The 21,240-nt window shown below is 38.2% G+C and overlaps 1 protein-coding gene across 13 annotated transcripts in view; it reads right to left on the bottom strand.

Annotated features, from left to right (window-relative positions):
* The window catches only part of LOC125460282 (contactin-4-like), a 2,333,145-nt gene that overhangs the window by 490,274 nt on the left and 1,821,631 nt on the right, over window positions 1-21,240 (bottom strand). For all 13 annotated transcript variants that reach the window (XM_048547566.2, XM_048547564.2, XM_048547580.2 and 10 more), the window contains one exon: window positions 9,810-9,934. In XM_048547566.2, the coding sequence (XP_048403523.2) occupies window positions 9,810-9,934 (125 nt within the window). The remainder of the gene's footprint in view (window positions 1-9,809; window positions 9,935-21,240) is intronic.

Below are 21,240 nucleotides of genomic sequence, written 5' to 3'. Positions count from 1 at the left end.
TTCTCCAGCATCTGCAGTTCCCATTATCACTTTACTTTTGTGCTTTTTTTCTGTGTGTGATATAGAACATAGAACATAGAACAAAGAACATTACAGCACAGTACAGGCCCTTCGCCCTCGATGTTGTGCCGACCTGTCATACCGATCTCAAGCCCATCTAACCTACACTATTCCATGTATGTCCATATGCTTATACAATGACGAATATGTCCTGCTACATTAGTCATTCCCTCTACACTAACAATGAAATCCAATGGATTAGAAAATCATGCCCTATTACTTGTAAATTACATTACACCTGTTCCTTCAGCTCTTCTGACATATACTGATAGATTCACAAATAAACACCAACAGAACTGTGGATGTTGTAAATCAGGAACAAAAACAAAGCTGCTAGAAAAGCTCAGCAGGTCTGGCAAAACCTGAGAAGGAGAAAACAGAATTAATGTTTTGGTTCCGGTCACCGTTAACTCTGTTTTTTCCTTCACAGATGCTACCAGACGTGCTGATCTTTTCCAGAAACTTTGTTTTTGGTAGCTTCTGATTCAAAATATTTTTCACACAGCAGGTATTAGAATAATTGATCGAATACTTCAAAATCGACGTCTTGCTCCTTCCTTGAACATCAAGATAAAATTGCTACGCATAATCCTCAGGTAAAATTACCCTGCTTAACTTACACTAACCATGGACCAAACTATCTCCTTTCACACGTCTTTGAGGATTTTGAAATTGAATTACATTGGGATGAGCTGCACTGAGATCAATTTAACTCCTGTCGTTAAAAGACTGTTGGGTTGGTGAACTAATTTCTTCCGTCATATTGTACAACAAAAGCAGATTAGTAAAATGATAATAGCTTTCATACTTTAAATTTATGATAATATTGGCATTGAACAAACAATTATAACATTGAAATATTTGAATTATGCCCTTTTGGACTTATTGAGGATGTCAATGTCCAGCCATATCACGCTGTGATTTGGCCGAACGCACCAGAAGCAGAAAAGGCCATGGATCCTGACAACATTATTGTGGTAGTTATAAATGTTATGCAAAAATGGTCATTCAAAAAGATTCAATGCTCATGTTACATTGAGTTCCATCCATCCTGTTAATATCACACACAATCTGTAGGTGAAGTCAATGCGTTCTACTCAAGCTTTTGCAGGGAGCAGACATATTCTGTCCAGCTCCAGAGAGTTGTTGTACTTATGCTTGATGGGTAATGCATTTTTACTTCATGCTATCATGCAAAAAGTTATCTGGTTAATGAAGAACAGTGCCAATTCCAAAAGGACTCTATGATGATATACTCCTTACCTCTGATCATTAGGCATGCCCCTGATAACACATGGACAAAAGAGGATTGATGACAGCAACCAACTTAAAACAATTCTTCTTATTGATTCTTAACTTCTGATGCACAAACTGGCAGAGGTGACAGACACTACAAGGGGCCAGCAAATACTATAAATAACAACTGTGCTTTGGAGATCAGAGCATCCCTGGACATTCTGGTCTCAAATGATAAAGATATCAAACCAAACAATTTGGAAATGGTCCTGAGATGACAATTACAGAAAACTGTATAAATGTAGCTAGGCCAATAACAGTCCTGCTTGATTCCTCTCAATAATCAGCAAAGCGATGAAGGATTCAACAGTGATCTAAGGTCATGGTTATTCATGAACTACTCTGAATGTTCAGATCCTTCACAAATCTTCTAATATTGAAGCGACACATGCCAAATGATAGCAACATGCAAGACTTCTGCTTTAAGTGATACTAATGCGGTTGTTCCAAAAGTTCCATTTCATGGCAATCTTCCAAAACAGAAAACACAATCGTTTCTTTTCATGTTAAATAGCAACACTGACTGCAAGCTGTGATAAATATCAACACATAGTTTCACTAGTTGGGAACAGACATTCGGCAATGCTTGATTTTCCTACTAACACGTCAAAACCTCTCTAACATCAAACCCGAGTCAGATAGATGCTAGAATACTCATGAATGTGGCTGTAACAATGTAGAAAAAGTTCAAAACCATCAGGATAGTTTGGCTTCAGCACTAGCCTCAATGTCACAACTGATACATGGAGCTGGATTCCTGGTCACATAATCAGAGAGGGGTAGGGGGTAAAAGGTTAGCCCTGCTGAAGCTAGTCACAGAGACATAGAGTAATGCAGCATGGAAACAGACCCTTTGGTCCAACTCGTCCAGGCCAACCAGATATCCGAAACTGATCTAGGCCCATTCACCAGAATTTAACCCATATCCCTCCAAACCCTCGCTCTTCATATTCCCACCCACATGTTTTTTAAATATCGCAATTGCACCGGCCTCCACTACTTCTTCTGGCAGCTCAATCAGTACATACACCACCCTCTGAAAAAGTTGCCCCTAGGTGCCTTTTAAATCTTTCCCCTCTCACCTTAAACCTAGACATTCTAGTTTTGGATTCCCCTACCCGAGGGAAAAAGACCTTGGCGATTCACCCTTTTCTTCTGAAGGAGTTCATATTCATGCTGCATTAAATTCCATTCAATCCAAATATGTCACAGTCTTTGGGTGGAAGCACTTGATATCCACACAAGTTCTCCAGGGGAGCAGATATATGGTCCGCAGTTCCCGGTAGTCCTGGGCAACTACACTCAGCAAATCAATGTACCTATGAGTCTTAGTACACTCGTGTATTCATTCTGTCCTGTAGTAGATGCTATTATTAATTGTCAAAATGTTAAAGAAAATACAGAAACCATTTAGAAAATTTGAAAGCTTTTGATGATTACTTCATTACAAGACTGAATATAATCATTGCATGAGCAAGATTGAAAAAGAAAAAAAATAATCAGCTTACAACGGAATCCATAGACAATATCAGTAATAGTGTCCACAGATTCATACAGCACTGTGACTATGAATCAGAATTCATCAGCAACAGAACTGCTACTGTAATTCACGATGAGACTTTGCCAGATTTCAAGATCTTGCTTTGGAGCAAACTATTCAAAACACCTGAGAAACATAAACCAGCAAGACACACAGACAGGTCCTGCAAGGCGATGAAAATCCCTATCTCTGGACAGCATCAGAGTCTATTACTTTACAAGGTATAGACACTGGAAAGAGGCATGTGGCAAACTGAGAGTATGCCAAACAATAAGGCTAAGAGTCAGTGTCAGCACTGTGTGGAAATAAGGACAAAAAAGTGAGTTTATAAAATTCCGGGTCACTTCCAGAAATTGTACAGTACTAAGACAAATTTTCAGAACAGGGCGAATATTGGTAATCACATGTGCAACAAGGATTACATAGTTGAGCACCCACCAATAAATAAGGCACCCACATTAGATCATATATCGCCATCAAAAAATATATTAGAGGCATTTTCTGCTTTGAGCTGAGGTAGCAATTCAATCAAGTCAAATTTCACAGAACTCATTAATATCATTGGACATCTTAGTAATTTTAAGCTGAATATTGTTTTGACTAGCATATCTGTTCAGATCATATACAACTGCAAAAGAAACTGAGGTTGCCATTTACAAGGCCAGGTGGAAAAAAAACTTGTAAGATTAAAGTTATACTTCAAGTACACTATGATACAACTTGTGTACTGGATTTGAAAATATATGTGGTTCACAATGAATACATCTGGGTTTGAGCCTACAGGGATATCTTGGCCTCAACATCCTTGCAGTAGTGGAAGACATTCAACTGCAGTGAAGAGAAGAATTGTTCAGAAACAAACCATTCTGTCCAACTATTTAAGAAGTAGCTTGGAGGAAATGTCACCGGTTCTTGTCTCACGAGAAACAGAATAAAGAATTCAGTAAGATCAGCTGTGTGGGTGCTGGAGAACTGCTCAACAGCAAAGAAGGCATAAATTTTATAAGACTGGTGGAAATTTTAAATCCTCTGTCTTCTAAGATGGAGCAGTCAATATGAGTGAAAAGAAAATCCTTAATAAGCAGCAATCTTCCGGTAATGAGGATGTCTTGTTCTCCAGCTAAACAGCAATCAAAATCTGCTGAATATGTCGAGCTTGGTCAACAAACTGAGGGAGATGGGCCACATCAGACACTATAGAAATCAGACTGATGTCCACAGATTCAGGAACATGTCAAAATGAAAAAAAAATCCTAGTCTGAACTTGGAGGACAATGAAAAAAACATAGAATGTGTGTTCCAATCAAGAATCAAGTCCTTGGTCCAAAAATGTAGGATACTGCAATATTTCAAGTATTTGTTTCAATAAAGTAACCATTTTCAATGACGGACATTCATGAAATTAATGATCCCTAGATGCATTAGATTAATGTGAAGGGAATTCAGCAGATGTATGGTTTCTTCACTTAAGCCAATGTGTTGTTGCAGTTGTACAGGGCTTGGTAAGACCACACTTGGAATATTTTGCTCAGTTCTGGTCTACTATTCTGAGGAAAGATGCTCTTGCTCTCAAGGGAGTGCAGAAAAAGTTTACCAGTCTGATCCTGGGGATGGCGGATCTGACATATGAGGAGAGATTGAGGTTAGGATTGTTTTTGCGACACTTCAGACAAATAAAGTGGGGAATCTCATAGAGACTTATAAAATTGTAACAGGATTGGACTAGGTAGATGCAGGGAGGGTGTTTCTGATGGTGAGTGTGCCCAGAACTTGGGGTCACAATATGAGGATTCGGCGTAGATGATTTAGGACAGAGATGAGGAGGCATTTCTTCACCAAAACAGTGGAATTGATTACTCCAGGAAGTAGTTGATGCCAAAACATTGAATATATTCAAGGGGTGACTAGATATACCACTTGGGGCAAACGGGATTAAAGGTTATAGGCAGAAAGCAGAATAAGGCTATTAAGTTGGAAGATCATTCATGATCGTGATGAATGGTGGAGTAGGCTCAAAGGGCTGAATAGCCTCCTTCTCCCTCTCCTATCTTCTACATTTCTATGTCTCTAAGGTCAGTGTCCCTACCTCTTACAAGGCATAGATTCAGGTCCCACAGACTCCGAAGGTATGTCATGACATCTCTGAACAGGTTGATTAGAAAAATAGGTTAATTAAAATACAACAATTAGATTGATGTGGAATTGCATTCTCTGAGAAGGATAGCCAAGGGATAAAAGGTTCTCTAGCAAAGATGCAAACAAGTTCAGAATTAAAGTCAAGCATCCTTAATCAAAAGAACAATCAATCTTCCAAGTTGAAACAAAAGGCATTCTGGGTCAAAGTTAAAATGTCCAGACTAACTGTGTCTGTGATGTTAGAGACTTGGCAGGAGATGGGGGTAATATGCATAAATATAAAAATGCCAACAACAGACAAAAAATTCTGGGGAAGCTCTGGTATCAGGTAATGTTTCTGAAATAGTTGCTGTTTGAGTTACATTGAGCTCCACTACCTATGGATGTAACACAATGTCACACAAAATCAATTGTATTCACTATGTTAATAGCAAAAAAAATTGTCATAAATTGTATCTTCCAACTGGACAACTTCTCAAGAGATGTGCCCTGTACAACTCCAACAGAGCAGAGAGAAGGAAAGATTGGTAGCAGTGAATTACCCAATTAAAAGAAGTCAGTTCAGGGTTTCAAGTTTCCAGGTAAGCAGGGGCTAGTTTGGATTCCTCAAGATACGCAATCTGCAGTAGGCTGGGGCACCAGATTTTCCAACAGGCCAAGAGGCCTTCCCTATCTGCTTGTGTGCCTGGTTGCAGGAGCAGTTCCATGCTGCCCTGTAGGGATCCATTTTTAATTTATTTATTAATTGAAGATTTGAAAACTTTGAGCAAGGTTGCCTTCCTGTTGAAGCACCCTCTTCTTTTAATAACCTTCGAGAATAGTCTGCTGTAATTTTTAAAATGGGGGCCTTTAACTGAGTCTTCAATTTTGAGACACAAATCAGCATTTTTAATTGGCACCTCCATGAACAACCCAAAAGTGAGCTCCTCTCTTTAGTGGGGGGTCTAGTGACCCAGAAATAATCCTAATTTTTGTTTCCATTGCCAGTAGGAAAATCCTGAAATAATATTTTCGATATTGTCATAACCAGGTGAAGGGGATGATGGGGTTTTAACTTTTTATCTGCCTCTCAGTCAGTTAAAACAAATGTTTTAATTGACTTTTTGCAATCAGTTACTGCATTTCAACAGAAACATAATTAACTAGAACAAAATGAACATTTCCAATGTTTTCTTGAATTAAAGAAAGAGGAATGTTATCATCTATTACCTCAAAAGAAACGTAATATCAAACACAAGTAGGCAGCTTAGAATAAAGCTGTGGAGTGTTTCTACAGAGGCAGGAAGGTAAGGATATTTATGGATGAAAGTTCTTAGAGTCCTTCAGATAGTAAGTTTTAAACCTGAGTTTTGACTATTTTAGCTTTTGTCTTATTTCTTCAGGTGTGATTAAACTTGTAGAGCTTGAATTCTCAGTGAACAATTTTGGTCAAAGTTGCTTTCACACTGGGCAGAGGCTTGTGACATTCAATGGGTGATAGGTAGGAAACATATCCTCTCATTCTTGCTTACAAATCCATCTTTTGCTTGCCTCTGCGTTGTTGCCCAAGCAGCTGTTGATTTATGACCATTTCTATATTCCTGCGCCTGCTCATTGTCTTCCCAGGCTGGCTCAGCAACAGTTGGCCTTTCATCTCCCGGTATGTTGAATTATCATCTGTGTATGACTTAACCAGGATATGAATTCCTTGATGCTGACTTATTTGTCCATCATCACCATCTTTTTATGAGATGATAATTGCAGTGCGGACAGGTTTGTAAATTTCACACTGCTTTCACAAAGCTTAGCTCGATCTGTCGTCAAGGCATCGAAGTAGCCATTTAATGTGATTATGTGGTCTTCACAAAAATCACTTTAGTCCAAAATTAGACGATGTAACTTGAATATTGATAGGTCATTCTTAATACCATTGTAACAATATATGTGCCTGCAGGATCCAATTTGGCAAGCACATTTCAACTGTACCTGCTTCCATTGAAAACCCTGTCATGAGGATGGACAGGAGCATCAATGTCGTTGGAACAATACATCTTCTTGATTTTTAGGAGCACAAAAGCTGACGTTTCGGGCCTAGATCCTTCATCAGAAAAAAGGCCCAAAAGGTCAGCTTTTGTGCTACTAAGATGCTGCTTCGCCTGCTGTGTTCATCCAGCCCCACACTTTGTTATCTTGGATTCTCCAACATCTGTAGTTCTCATTATCTCTCATCTTCTTGATTTGTTTGGTATCCCTGCACTATCTTATCTTATGAACATTTAATGCTAAAAGAAGTGTAACTGAATATGCCCATGTCAGCTCTCAGTATCCATTCCTTGAACAGTGAAGGTTAGTTGTTTCTTTATCTTATCCTTTAGCATGACATGTAAAACGAGTTAGTCATAGTTCAGTGGTAGGCATGTTGTCTGTGCGTAAGAATGTTGGAGATTTAAATTACAATCCACAGACCTGAACGCAAAATTGCAACTAACACTCAAGAGGGGTACTGAGGTAGTGCTATGTTGACAGAGAAACTAACGTTCAGGTGAGATATTAAAGTACAGGCCCATCTCTCCTCTCAGGTAGCAAAAAGAGGTCCAGTTGCACAATTTCAGGAAGTGCTGGAAAGTTATACCCCTTAATATCCCTTAACCACATCAGTGGATCAGATTATCTGTTCATGATGACAATGTCGCTTGTGGGATCTTGATGTGCATACACTGCTGTATTTTCTACAGACAAAAGCGGTTGCATTTCAAACATTTATCGCAAACTGAAAATACTTGGGAACATCTTGGTAAAAATGCATGTCTTTCTTCTTCCACAATTAACTTTTGGATTGAACCCTGAGCCAATTTATTTGTATGAGTTGTTATGTAAAAAAAAGTCAATTTTGTAATTTCAATTTCAATTCTCTACAATACAGACCTCAAAAGATACCTTAGTTTTAACATGATATCCACAGAGTATAAAGCTCAGAAAAGGACCATTATGTTGAAAGCTACATTTCTCAGGTCTTTTTGACTGAAACCATAAATGACTTCAGCCTTTAATGAACATTGTGCTTTTTTTTTGCTTGAATAATCCAAAATAAATTGCTTTGTTCCTTGTCTCTCTCTGGTGTCATGCTTTGTTTCATATGTTTACCAACTTGTTCTGAAAGGATGCATCAATTACTTTGAGGAAAGATGTTCAATTTTCTAATGACTTATGCTGTCGAGAAAAGTCTGGTCAACTCATTCTTCATTATTTAATGCTGAATTTAAAATATAATCAGCACTTGATTCAGAAGAATTATTATTCTCCTGTTCACCGTATCAAAATCCTTCATAACTTTAAAAGACTTCATTAGCTTCAGAATGTCTCTGCTCCAATGGATATCACTCCAGTGTCTTAACTCTACTCAATCTGTTCGGAGATGTGGTTACACACTTCTGGAGCAGGTGAGATTTGAACCTAGGCTCCTGGCTTAGAGGTAGGGGCACTACCACCATGCCACAAGAGCCTTAAACCTTGCCCTGTACAAATTTAGTTTGCTATTGTGCATGTTGCTACAATAATAACATCAAATGCGAATGGCTTTAACGGCTTTGTGTGCATTCACATTTCAGGAAATTACCTTTCTGAGCCCACTGATTCCTTTCATCTCTACTCTGCAACGTCCTCCCAATTTTTTCAATTGAAAACTACAATTGTGAACGAACTTTTTCTATGCTAACTCACCACCTTCTAGCATTTTACATATGTTTTCCCAAACGTGCGCTCCTTATTTTGTTTCATCAGTAGGTTTGATTATTTATAAATCTAAATCTGAATTTGCTACATATAAATTAAAACAAAATAAATTAGTCCTTTTGTTTTCTTTTCCCCCTCAATATCAGCAACGAACATTAACTCTTATCCATTGTTTCTGGTTCATCATCAAACTTTCTCACTGTGCCAATATATTTCATCTTTTATTCAAGTTATAATTCCCTATAGCCACTCTTATTTGTATAGTCAGCTTTCTGCCCACCTTTTCAGTTTATCCTGGTTGTCAACAATATTCATTTGAGTAGGCTGTGTGTAAAAGCAAGATTGCATTTCATCTCCCTATTTACCTAAGTGGAATGGGAATAAAAAAAGGCTTATAGCAACTTGTATGTAATCATTCAACTCACATAACAATGCCTTGGTCAAGCTAGAAGTTCAAGTAAAGGGAAAATGCCATTTTATTTGGCCAGACTTCGCTGCTGGAATAAGGTACTTTGAAGTTCCAATTCAAATACTGTCACAGTGTCACTGTGAAACGGTCAAGAGAAATTTACACTTTTCATAACTGGGGCTGAAAGCATTTCACAAATAAAGATCACCAGACTGATTGGGTTGTTTCACCAAATACATAATTGCAGATTGGTCAAAATCTAAATGATAACTTGTCAGTGTTGAAAAGTATTAAAGCCAAGCTATGACAACTGTGCACCTTTCTAAAAATGCCAAAACTACTTCTCCCACATCTTCAAATTCCTTCATAGTGTTAAAGTGGAAGTTGAATTTATGAAACGAGAGGGATATTTTCTTAGTTAAAAACGAACGGCCCAGGCAGTCACTTCCATGAGAACTACGTCATACATACTTGTTAATATTGAGATATGTTTATAAACAAATGCTAAAATATTGTCACTGTTGAATAATACACAAAGTGTAAGATGTGCAATTGTTTAACAGAACATGAGTTATTACCTCTTTGATGAATAACCAATGACCTTTTCTCATATCATGTCTCTATGCATACAAATGAATCATAACATTTAATCAGTACCTTTCACCATTATTGTTCCTGTGCTGTTGGCTGATCCAAAATGGTTCCAAGCAATACAAGTGTAGCGTCCATCATCCTTCTTCGTTACATTAACTATTCGTAGACGTCCATCTTTCAGAGTAATCCTTCAAATAAAGAAAAGCCAGTCAATATATTCGAGCCATATGTAGAAGATGAGTGACACAGTCCTTTTCTACATATAGAACTCAATGGTATTGACAATTATTAATCTATTAAGCAATCAAATTCAATCACTGCATTTTATAGCCAGTTCTACTTGCATAGGCTTATTAATCCCACTCTTCATCTTGCTTCAGAGTCAAAAGAGAGTTCCTCGTGAATCTGACATGCAATGTATTGAAACAACTCTGAAGTGTTTGAAATTTATAATGTGCCCTTTTATGCATGCAAATTGTCAGAGCATACTCAGCATTTCTTTTAACTGAATGAGACAATGGAAAAAATATCTCATTCATCAAACTCTTCCCCCACCCCAGGCTACCACATCTCCACTGGCAGAGAAGCAGTCAATCTTTAAGAAAGCCTTTATCACATAATAGTGTGTACATCTCTCCTATCATCAAGGGCTGTTAAAAAAAAGTTATCCAGCTTTTTGAATGTTATGGGAATAGCGTCACCAAAATCGTTCCTGTAGATGGAATCTTCAATCTAGTTCCTCACAAGGTGTTCACCAGTTTATTTTTATTATAAACTCGGATTTTGCTGGGAATTTGTTCCACATATCTAACATGTCTAAGGCTTCGGAGTAGATTTGGAGCTTGGGTTGTGGGTGTTGTGGTTGGTTGGCTCATCGAGCTGGCTCCTTGCGTTACCATGCTTGTTAACATGCTCAGTGCAGCCTCCAATGAAGCGTTGGTGTGTTTTCCCGCCTGGTTTTTAAACTCTCGTTTTTAAAAAAAACAGGCAGGAGAATACACTGACACTTCATCAGAGGCTGCACTGAGGATGTTACCCAGCATTGTAACAAAATGCCTGCAAAACAAGAAACCAGCTCAGTGATCCAACCAACCTCAATATCTAACATGCCACAGGGAAACATGAATTTATTAGTTTGAGGTTTTCTCATCAGTTTTGTTAAATATGGAGCTTTGTCTCCAAGTGTGGCATGCAAAGTTCAGCTTAAAAACTCAATATCCAGATATTCCATGTATTTCAATATATTAAAGCACTTTCTCTTGTTATTTTTGCCGATATTTTGAATCTACTTGTAATCCAGTGTCTTTAATTCTATATTCAATCTTCTCTGAATCTTCTCCAGCTTATCACTGGTTGCCTCATATCATTCAAACCAGTTCAGAAAGTTAGTTCTGAAAAACTTTGATGCCTGAACCAGGTCATTATTCTTTGCCTATGTACCAAGACAGTTGTTGCGAGCAGATCATTTGGCAATAGCAACTCTCACAGTGAGGATCAATCCCAAGTTTCCAAATCACTACAATCTGTATTTTCTTTAACAAATCATACCTAGTTAGTTAATCTGCCCTAATCACCTTTTAGGCATGTTTATTGAGATTTCCATCTTTTGAAAACTTTCAATCACTTCTGTCAGGAAATCTTGTAGCATTGCCATATCCATGCAAACTAAATAAGATTAACAAGGAGACAGTCATAATTCATCTGAATTGATGGCCTTACAGGTTTGCATTTACCCTGGTCACAAACAAAAATTATTGCGTAGTGGTAATCCTAGTACTCATCATATGGCAATGAATATATAGTGTAAATTGACTTGATTTTCAGTGTTTCACCAGAGATTGACGTTATCGACATATCACCTTCAACGGTGCTGCAGCTATCAGTTGAGTGATGTTTTGTAGGATCAGAAGCCCAGTGGAACATGATAGCTGCAGGCAAAAAGCAACTTTTTTCAGTGTTCCCTGTTAAAATGTTGTTCCTTTGTTTAATGGGTCACAACCAACAATTAGTCGGTTTAAAGCCAACTTTGCCCTTTGCTCCTGTCTGCCAGTAGAGTTTTCTGAGAGAACCTGTGACAGGCTTGTCAGCTGAAATCAGCACAGGACAACAACTTGCACACGTTAATCCCTCTTGTGCTTCCAATCTAGGTCTGAATTATAGTTGCAGTAGAAATCATCCAGGATTTGCTATTTATAATTTATTACTTCATACACCTGCAGTGGTACAGCTGGAAGCTGTCTTGCCAAAACTGAGCAGGAGCACCCCTTTCTTTTCTCAGCATTTCAAAGAAAGATAGCATTTTAGAACTCTGGTACAAAAGGCACATGAACCTTTTTCATGGGCGGCTTTGTGGCAGCACTGCTCCTCTACTGTACTGTGGTAACCGCTAACAATAGGACAGCATGACTGCTCTCTTTTCAAGACCAAACTTCCACTTGTAAAGTTCTGACATGATTACTGTATTTTGAAAATGCATTCTTGGAATGTGGGCATTATAGGTAAGACCATAATTTATTATCGATGGCCCAGTACCCTGAAAAATTGGGTACTTTTATCTCCACGTACTTTAGCGATTTCGTACAACTGAATGGCTGGCTACAGACTGACTTTTCACACTGTTGTCAGACATATTTTTAAGCATGGATGGGACTTTAAGAAGAAGGTTGGGTGGGTTGTCCACCAACTTCCTACACACCCCAAAACTTATCCACTTACTGTACATGTTGTCTCGGTGTCAAAACAGGATGCCCGCCTGCCATATTAAAATAAATAATTAAAGATTAAGCCAGCTTCTTACAGCCTGTTAACCTGAATAAGACTCTGATAACAGCAAAATGTATCTGACATGGGCTGTAGGTAGAGGTGGACAAAATATGTAAAACTGAAAAGCGTAGGGCACTGCATTGTGAGGCATCTCAAGATGCCATGTCCTTCCCTTTGGCACCACCTTCTCAACAAAACAAGCCACTGTCTGGAGTTGAGGCTCTATTCCCACTCTGAATGGTTTGGGGTTACCTATTATGACAATACCTACTCGGGGTTGTCTTGACCATCCTCAAGTCTCTTTGTGTAACCTCAGCTGTGTTTACTACACAGTTCAGGTTATGGGTGGAACTTCCTCCTGAGTGAGTGCTGTCTTTTAGCTGAGGAGCAGAGTTCTAAAGAGTGAGTTGGCAAACAAGTACCCTTCCTTCTGGAGGTAAGCTGCTGCTCCCCCATCCACAAAACCTCGAGCTTCAGGTCATAATTAGAATTGAAACTGGAGTCACATTGAGGTGGATGAGGTAGGGACAATTGTTTTTTTTTGACTAATGAAATCCCTGCCTGACCACCAGCCCCGACTCATCTCCAATCATAAGTAGAAAGAATGTATGGATTTTTTAAAATGTTATCAATGTATCTAGTTATGGAGACAACATCCTCCCTACATCCTTTCCCCTGCCAATCATTTTTCTACCACTTGGAATATTTCCATGAGGTTCAATGTTATTCTCTCTTTGTCTTTCTTGTTGGGGTTCAAACATTTGTTATTACTTCAAGACCAGATTTTTCTTCTTGATGGCATTTTACAAACAGAGACTGAAATGAGAAAAACATTTTTGGAACCCAAGGATTTACAAGAACAGCTGCATGTTTTAAAAGCAAGGAATTTGATAAAGTGGCTGTCAATAGGTAATTGACAACTGAAGCTGACTGATTGTGGCTTAGGCATCAATTGTCATGGCGAAAGGTCCTCTGCTCTTTAAAATTCTTTCACAGGATCTGGGATCACTGGCTCATCCAGTGTTTATTGCCCATCCCAAGTTGCTGTTGAGCAGGTGAATTGTTTTAATCTTCCACCATTATCTTTGTGCAGTAAGGAGAGTCACAATGCATTTTGGAAGGGAACTTCAGTGACACTGAAGAAATGGCAACAATTTGGCAAGGCAAGATGGTGAGTGGTTTTGAAGGGAACATGTAGGTGATGTTCCCTTGTGTCTTCTTGTCCTTGTCCTGCCAGCTAGAATTGGTCATGAGTTTGGAGGGCGCTATCTAAAGAGCTTTGATGAATTTCTGTGGAGTATCTTGTAGATGGGACATACTGCTGCTACAGTAGATAGGTGTCAATCAAGTTGGCTCCTTTGTAATGGATGGAATCAAGGTTCAAGACAGCCAAAAGCAAGATGATTGGTTGTCAGTTAACTATACAGCTTGGGCTGTGCACAAGCAGAGGTTAGTAGGTCCAGAAAAGAAAGCAGAAGGCTGATAACAAACAAAAACTCTGACTCACAGTTCTCTGCAGTAAGCCACTTAAAACCTGAGAAAACCAACTTAGCTTCCATTAAGTAGATGCTTCAAGTTGTGTTTTAAATTGTATAAGTCAGAAATCTTTTCGAAATGAAACAGTCAATCTGTGCCTCTTGAAAACCAATGGAAGCATTTGGAGGAAAAAAAGGCGAAAGAAGAGGATTAAAGAGAAAACTTTGGTCAGCAAGGACCAACCTGACAGATCTTGGGAACAAAGACTATAGGACTGTTTCTCTATTTTCCCCTGCAGCATTTGTTTCTTTTCCCCAGTTTACCTTGTAGCTGGAATCCAATGATCTGTAATGAATGGTGATTTCTTGTTAAGGACAGAAACATGTTCTGTGCTTTTTATCAATCTGAAAATCAAGTAGTTTGGGCATTTTGTGTATTTCTTTAAGAAGCATTTAGTTTGTAGCAACGCTGTGAATATTGGGGCTTGTCCTCTTGTACACTACGACAGCAAGGCACAGCATTACAAATAATAGCAGATCAAAAAAGGAAAGTCACAGAAACTACTGTGGAAAAGTTACGGTCACCATTTTGAAGAACGGATGTAATCACAATGGAAAGGGTGTAGAGAAAATTATTGAAGATATTCTCAGGAATACTGAATTTCAGTAGCAATGAAAACTTGTTTCTTTGGAAAAGAGGAGGCAGAGGAAAGTGTTCATTTGCATGTGTGATTATGAGGGGTCGAAGACAATCCAGATCAGTAAGGCCTATTTCTGTTAGCCAAGAGATGAATTAACCAGGGGATAGAAATTGGAAGTAATTGTTCGAAGCATTAGGAGGAATTAAGGAGATTTTTCTTTCAGCCAGGGGTTGCAGGGACACTACAATGTATTGTTTGAACTGTGTTAAAATGCATGGGTTTCAGATGCTGCAACAACAGGATTATGAACCAAGGGTTAAACTGTGGGATTCAGTTCGATGGCTCTTTTTCATTTTGTACTGACACATTGGGCTGGATTTCTCCTTCTGTGGCCTTGATTTTCCAAGTTTCTCAGCTAGTTCCGCCTGAGAAAGTGGGACATTTCTCTCCCCCTTACCGAGGACTGAAGAATACAAATGTCTCCAATAAGTTTGTGTTTACTCAATCAGTAGCACTTAGAGTTCCATGAAGGACTGATACCTGCAATGAAAATCTGTCTTTTCTCATCACCGATGCTGAAAGACCTGCAATGTATTTACAGCATCTTCTTTATCTTGAAATCTCCAGTCATTTTAAAAATACCCTTTTCCTTAAATACAACACCTTGAGCTACACTCATTCTATAAATTAGGAAGGTTTGCAAAAAGGTGTACAGTATACATCCAGTGTCTTATCACGTCCTCAGGAGATCTCAAGGCATTTCTCAATGAATGAATTACTTGTGATCGTAGTCACTGATGTAATGCCGACAAATATAGCAGTCATTTGTGAACAGCAAGGTTCATTGGACAGCAAATGAGATGAATGACCAGTTAATCTGTTTTTGATGGTGTCACTTGAATGTCATTAAAATTCAGGGCCCTTGAGACTGCAGGATGTGCAGAGAGTTTTAAACCAAATCTTCTTCTGGGGTTTTGTTAAATAACGCAGCCAGATCAGTGTTTTGTATTGTGACAGAAATCAACATCACATAAAGATGAACATGCCGGATGGCTCAACTTTATTTCTTGGTTCGCCCTGCATCTTATTACAAAAGAAATAACACTCTCGTATTATGTGCATGACTATTTGTCCTTCCTGTTCTACAGTTCCTGAATAGGCTGTTTCACTGGACATTGACGGGATAAGCTTTTACAGGAGTTTGCCCTATCATCCATTGCAAGTTTGGCAGAAGAGTAAGAGAAAATCTGGAAAAAAAAGACAAATTGCTATTTATACAATTTCTCTTTGAATCTAAATTTAGAGCAGTCAAGTAGCTAAACCCCAGCCTAATGTTTTCCAAATCCATCTTCTTGCTTGCAGCAAAAGAATGATGCACAATTAGAACATGAATGTTGTGGGAGTGGGGAGGGAGGAGAAATTGGAACTTCCCCACATTTGATTTATAAGGTAAGTTGTCTTAAAATATTGTTTACAATTAACCTATTTTTCCAATCAACCTCAACAACAAAAACAAAGTTGCCGGAAATACTCAGCAGGTCCGGCAGCATCTGTGGAGAAAACAGAGTTAATGTTTCGGGCCTGAGGAAGGGACACCAGACTGGAAATGTTAGCTCTATTTTCTCCTCCACAGATGCTGCCAGACTTGCTGAGCTTTTCCATCAACTTTGTTTTTGTTCCTGATTTACAGCATCCGCAGTTCTTTTGGTTTCCAATCAACCTGTTCAGAGATGTTACTACCTTGACTCGAACCCAGGCCTCCTTTTCCTAAGGTAGGGACACTAACCATGCCCAACTAAAATGCACTTAAAAGCATGCTGCTGAGAGAACAAAAGGGCATTCACACAATGGGTATTACCTTTTTATTTGTTTACAAATCACAACTAATTAATACCAATGACCACACTGCAGTTCACTTAATCACAACTCTATCATTTCAAATGGGTTTCTCATTGCTCTCTGCAGCTTTAAAATAGCCACATTATAACAAGGACAATTTTCAGATCACTGGAGAATAAAACCAGAGAGGCTGTAAAGCAGGTGTCTAACACGATTAAAATTACCCATTATGATTTATTTAAGTAATCATCGAATTCATTCAGAATAGTCAGGAGAATATGTGTGGTTGTAAGAAAGGAAACTGTGCAGTGAGCTTATTGAATTGTTCAATGCTCATTTAATTGAACTTTATTTCTCTTGTGAACATCCTTTGTATTAACACTCAGTTCAAACTTCAATATTCTTTTGAGCCCTGTTCTAAGACCTGTGTGATTCTTAATATTTTCATTTCTATTCATATGTAGCATACTTTGTTTTTTAAACATTAATTAATCTCCAGTGGATTTGCTCATTAAAATGCATAATTTTTGCACTCAATGCACTTGTTTGGGTTCCAGTTGTTTCTTGAACATCTTCCAAAAGCGCAAGTATCCCTTTGTTTGTTTCTGTATCCTTTCCACAAACGTTATTTTCATTTGTCTCTTTCTTGCTCATTCATTAATTTAGCTCCATTTCCTACCATCAAGTAATTGGTCATTGAGAAGAAACAACCAGGGTAGAATTCAGCTATGTCAGTGGAGCAAATGGCTAATTCCCAAGCCTTTGCAAGGGGGTCAACCTGAGGTAGATATAGATGGAACAGTGACACTTGCAAGCGAAGACGTGTTGAATGGTATATTGTGTGGCATGAAAGTAGCCAGTGTTTAGAGAAGGAGAAATGGGAAATATTATTGCACGCAAAGGCTACCAGATGTTGACAGATGTAATTGGTCGAAGTCTTTGTTTAGCAAAAAAAAAGGGTTTTCAAGAGTTTAGTTTTCAAAGCAATTGGATACAACAGGTACTTGGTTTGAGGACGTGTTTCACAAACGTCTAACTGCATCTCTATGTGGAATTGTTAGGGCCATTCAAAACAAACCTTGCAGGCAGTCATTCTCTGATAGTCCTGCCGGTTTTAAATTTGGTTTGCAGTGGCCACTCACGAAATGCACGAAGGAAAATATACAGTGCTATGAGCACATGCACCTCAAGGAAACGTTGCCAGGTGAAAAAGGATGGATAGCACAACAATAATGACCCTGATATTAAATGTAAGTAAAACTTGCTTTGGCTATGACTTGGTATGAGTGTATAATGATCAGAGCACTATGCTTAAGTGGCATGCAAATATAACAATGGTTATCAAAACACTCCATTGCAAAACTCACATCTCATTCAGTTACTGACACAGTTTGATTAAGTGCAATAATAAAAAAAACACAAGTCTGAAGAGGAAATCAAGCCTTAGGCTTCAAATAGCTTCCAAAATCCTAGTAAGAGCATCAATCGCAGGGACGTTTTACAAAACAATTGATGACACTTCAAGCAAATGAGTTTAATTTTCCTTAAGTAATAATTGTTACTGTAGCTTTGTGCAAGTTTGCAAACACAGTTAGCATCACTGATAATGGGGACTGCAGATGTTGGAGAATCCGAGGGTCTAGGCTCAAAACGTCAGCTTTTGTGCTCCTAAGATGCTGCTTGGCATCCAGCTCCACACTTTGTTATCTAGCATAACTGATCTGGCTGCTGTACAATTTTATATGGATATCACAAAAGAACGTACAGCCCCAAATATATCTCCCTCTGTATGAATTTATGGTCAAAAACAGGAAAGTAAACCACACAGTCTGCAGTTATTATAATAGGTGTCGTCAACAACTAAATATTAATTCAGATTAAGTACTGCAACAATATTCAGTGGGTTTGCATAACCCAGAACAATTCACTGATTGCAAACATAATAGTATTTCTCCATATGGCATGTGTCTCATATCCTGTGCCAGGATAGTACGCTGGGCAAGCATTTGGCATCAAAAGAGGCAGATTATTCAGCAGTTTACTCAATGCTTGAGTGTTATTTTGCACATTTTTTGAGAGAAAAAGACAGTGATTTTTGTAAGTTCTAAATAAATGGGTGCATAATTTTCATAAAGGCTGCTTTTAACAATGTGCTTTCCTTAACATTTTGACAACATAAAATCATTGAATCATTTTGTGTCTGTAATCAGAATTGTTAATGTTCCTCGAGCAGATAACAGGCTGTGTAACTGGTAGAGTGAGAGCGTAAAGTGATGAATTTCATTTCAGACAGGCCTTGACTATTACAACAAACTGTACAGCATCACAGAAGAAAAACGTCAGCTTTCCTGCTCCTCTGATGTTGCCTTGCCTGCTGTGTTCATCCAGCTCCACACCATGTCATCTCAGATTCCAGCATCAGCAGTTCTGACTATCTCACAGGACAAATAAATGGTCCTTTTGGTGCAAGATGAAAATTGCAATTGCTGAAGATATGTGCAAAAAGGTATATATGGCAACAATATAATAAAATGCAAAAAGAAAGGCAGAATAAGTGAAAATAGTGACTTTGTACAAATTATATGCTACGTGGCATAATGGTAATGAAAAGTCAAGGGAGGAAATTCCATGAGGCAATTCATGCTGTTCTTATATTTAAAGGCAAACGCAGACACAATATAAAAATAGTGAGTGGAATGACTGTTGTAACAAAATAATTGAAATCATCAATAGGGTAGAAGGTCAGAGCTGTTTATTCGTTTAGGAGGATTCAAAATGTTGCTATGGATGCTTGAGGGCCCAAACTCTGAAATGCATTCACAATTGTTTTCAACTTAGTGCAATGAACAATTTGACAAGGAGGCATTGTTACAATCTCCAAAGAGACTACTAAACTTGAAAATGCTATTTGAATTGCCCATAAATGCCTGGAAGGTTTAATCAATATTACAACTTTTAAGACTTTGCTGAAACAAACAAATTAGGGTTATGGATATCAGTTCCTTGAAAATTGCTGTGTTGTGGATTGTGTTGTTATTGTTAAATAAAGGGGGTGTGATCGTGTAACTTTTCTCAAATCTGGGTGATGTGGCTGTTCAAGGTGAAAACAGAGATCCATGTTGCTTTATTCCAGACAAGGTGCCCACACTTGGAAATAATGATAGCAGCATCTGCGTTTACAGTGGTCAGAATATTAGTCTCAAAAGTACCACAAATTGTTTGGAATATTGAGGTGTAAACAGTTATGCTTTACATTGTCTGTTTACTTCCAAGATAGCTGGGTTACATTCTCAAAGTATCTATCAGGATTTTCAAAAATTGCCAGCCTGGGAAAATAAAATCATAGACTGGAAATAAAGCAAAGAAAAACTTTGGGCTGGGTCCAGAGAATCTGAATGCCTGCCTAAGGTACGCTGTGAGGCACATTTGTGAAGTGGTTAACTGTGAGGTGATGAAATTCTTTATAAATATCAAAGGAGATGATTTATTTTTAGTGACTTGTAAAAAGCTCTGATGGAAAATTGCCTGCTGTAGGTAACAACAGCAATGTCAGTACAAGAGCTGTAAAGGATGATAGAAACAGACTATGGTGCCACTGGGAAGTGATCTCTGGTTTTAATGCAAATACTGCTGCAGTACAGATAACACAGTATGTTTAAAATACATTTAGTCATAAATTATTGTCAATTTTCATTAGTTAGTTGTCTCCTTGTGAGTTGGAATATTGATACGGAATTTGCATTTTCTGAAAAAATGTACATGTTGAAGATTTTCACCTTGCACATTTATGCATTGTGCCTGTTTTGATTGAACAGTTTTGTTTAAATTTAACAACATTTGGCGGTTAATTGCCAGTCATCATTAACAAGTGCATTCTCCCTGGCAACGCCTCTGCCAATCAGAGGCCACTTGCCAATCAAACAATAAAATATGTTGTTCCCCTTTACTTTGGAATTCCTCCAAACATCCTTATGAGTGCAATCAAAATATTAGGGCCAAGCCTGTCGGCAGAGAAGTTCAGAAGTACTTGATTACACTATTGAGGGCTCCTTCTAATACCTGATTGATGATTAACAAGTAGACTAAAGGAGTGGAAATTAATGGATTGGATTTGTCCTGCTTCTGTGTCCAGGGCAATTGTGGTCAATTTTTTCACATTCCACATTGCTGCCTCAATGACTGTTTTGCAACTGCAGTGGAACAGCTTAGCCATTGAGCCATTTCTTGATTTACTCCACATGGCATCAAATTAGTTCTGTTTATCATTCACTTTTTATAATGTTTAGCATGCAAGTAGTCCTGCGATGTAAGTTTACAGGTCTGATTGGCATCCCTTGCGCTGTTCTGTTATATGCTTCTGAGCTCTTCATTGAACTTCAGAGTGAATAATTAAGACAGCACTTTTTCAGCATGCTTCTTATTGACAGTTCCCTTGGACAGCTCATAGTGACACCAACTTGAATTACAGGGTTTGGTAGCCAGACAGAAATGCAAATTAACTTTTCTCCAAATCTCCAACAGCATTCTACCTTAGATGTAAATATACAGTTTAAATTATAACAGTTTACAAAACTTAACATCTCTGACACTTTCCTGGGAGACCTGGAGACTGACATTCCACCATAATGGAAAACATTTGTACTTGCTGTTGCCCACAGGATATGACTATTTTGCACTTTATACCAATAAAAAACCCTGCCTTGTCCAACCTTTAACAATCAAGTTAATTTTCTGAAATTATCCAATTTTCTGTCAGGCAGAATTCAGAACAAGTTA

The sequence above is a fragment of the Stegostoma tigrinum genome, chromosome 11 (assembly GCF_030684315.1).
Source record: "Stegostoma tigrinum isolate sSteTig4 chromosome 11, sSteTig4.hap1, whole genome shotgun sequence".
NCBI lineage: Eukaryota > Metazoa > Chordata > Chondrichthyes > Orectolobiformes > Stegostomatidae > Stegostoma > Stegostoma tigrinum.
Note: the sequence above shows the minus strand (reverse complement) of the source record. Positions and strands in the feature narration are given on the sequence as shown.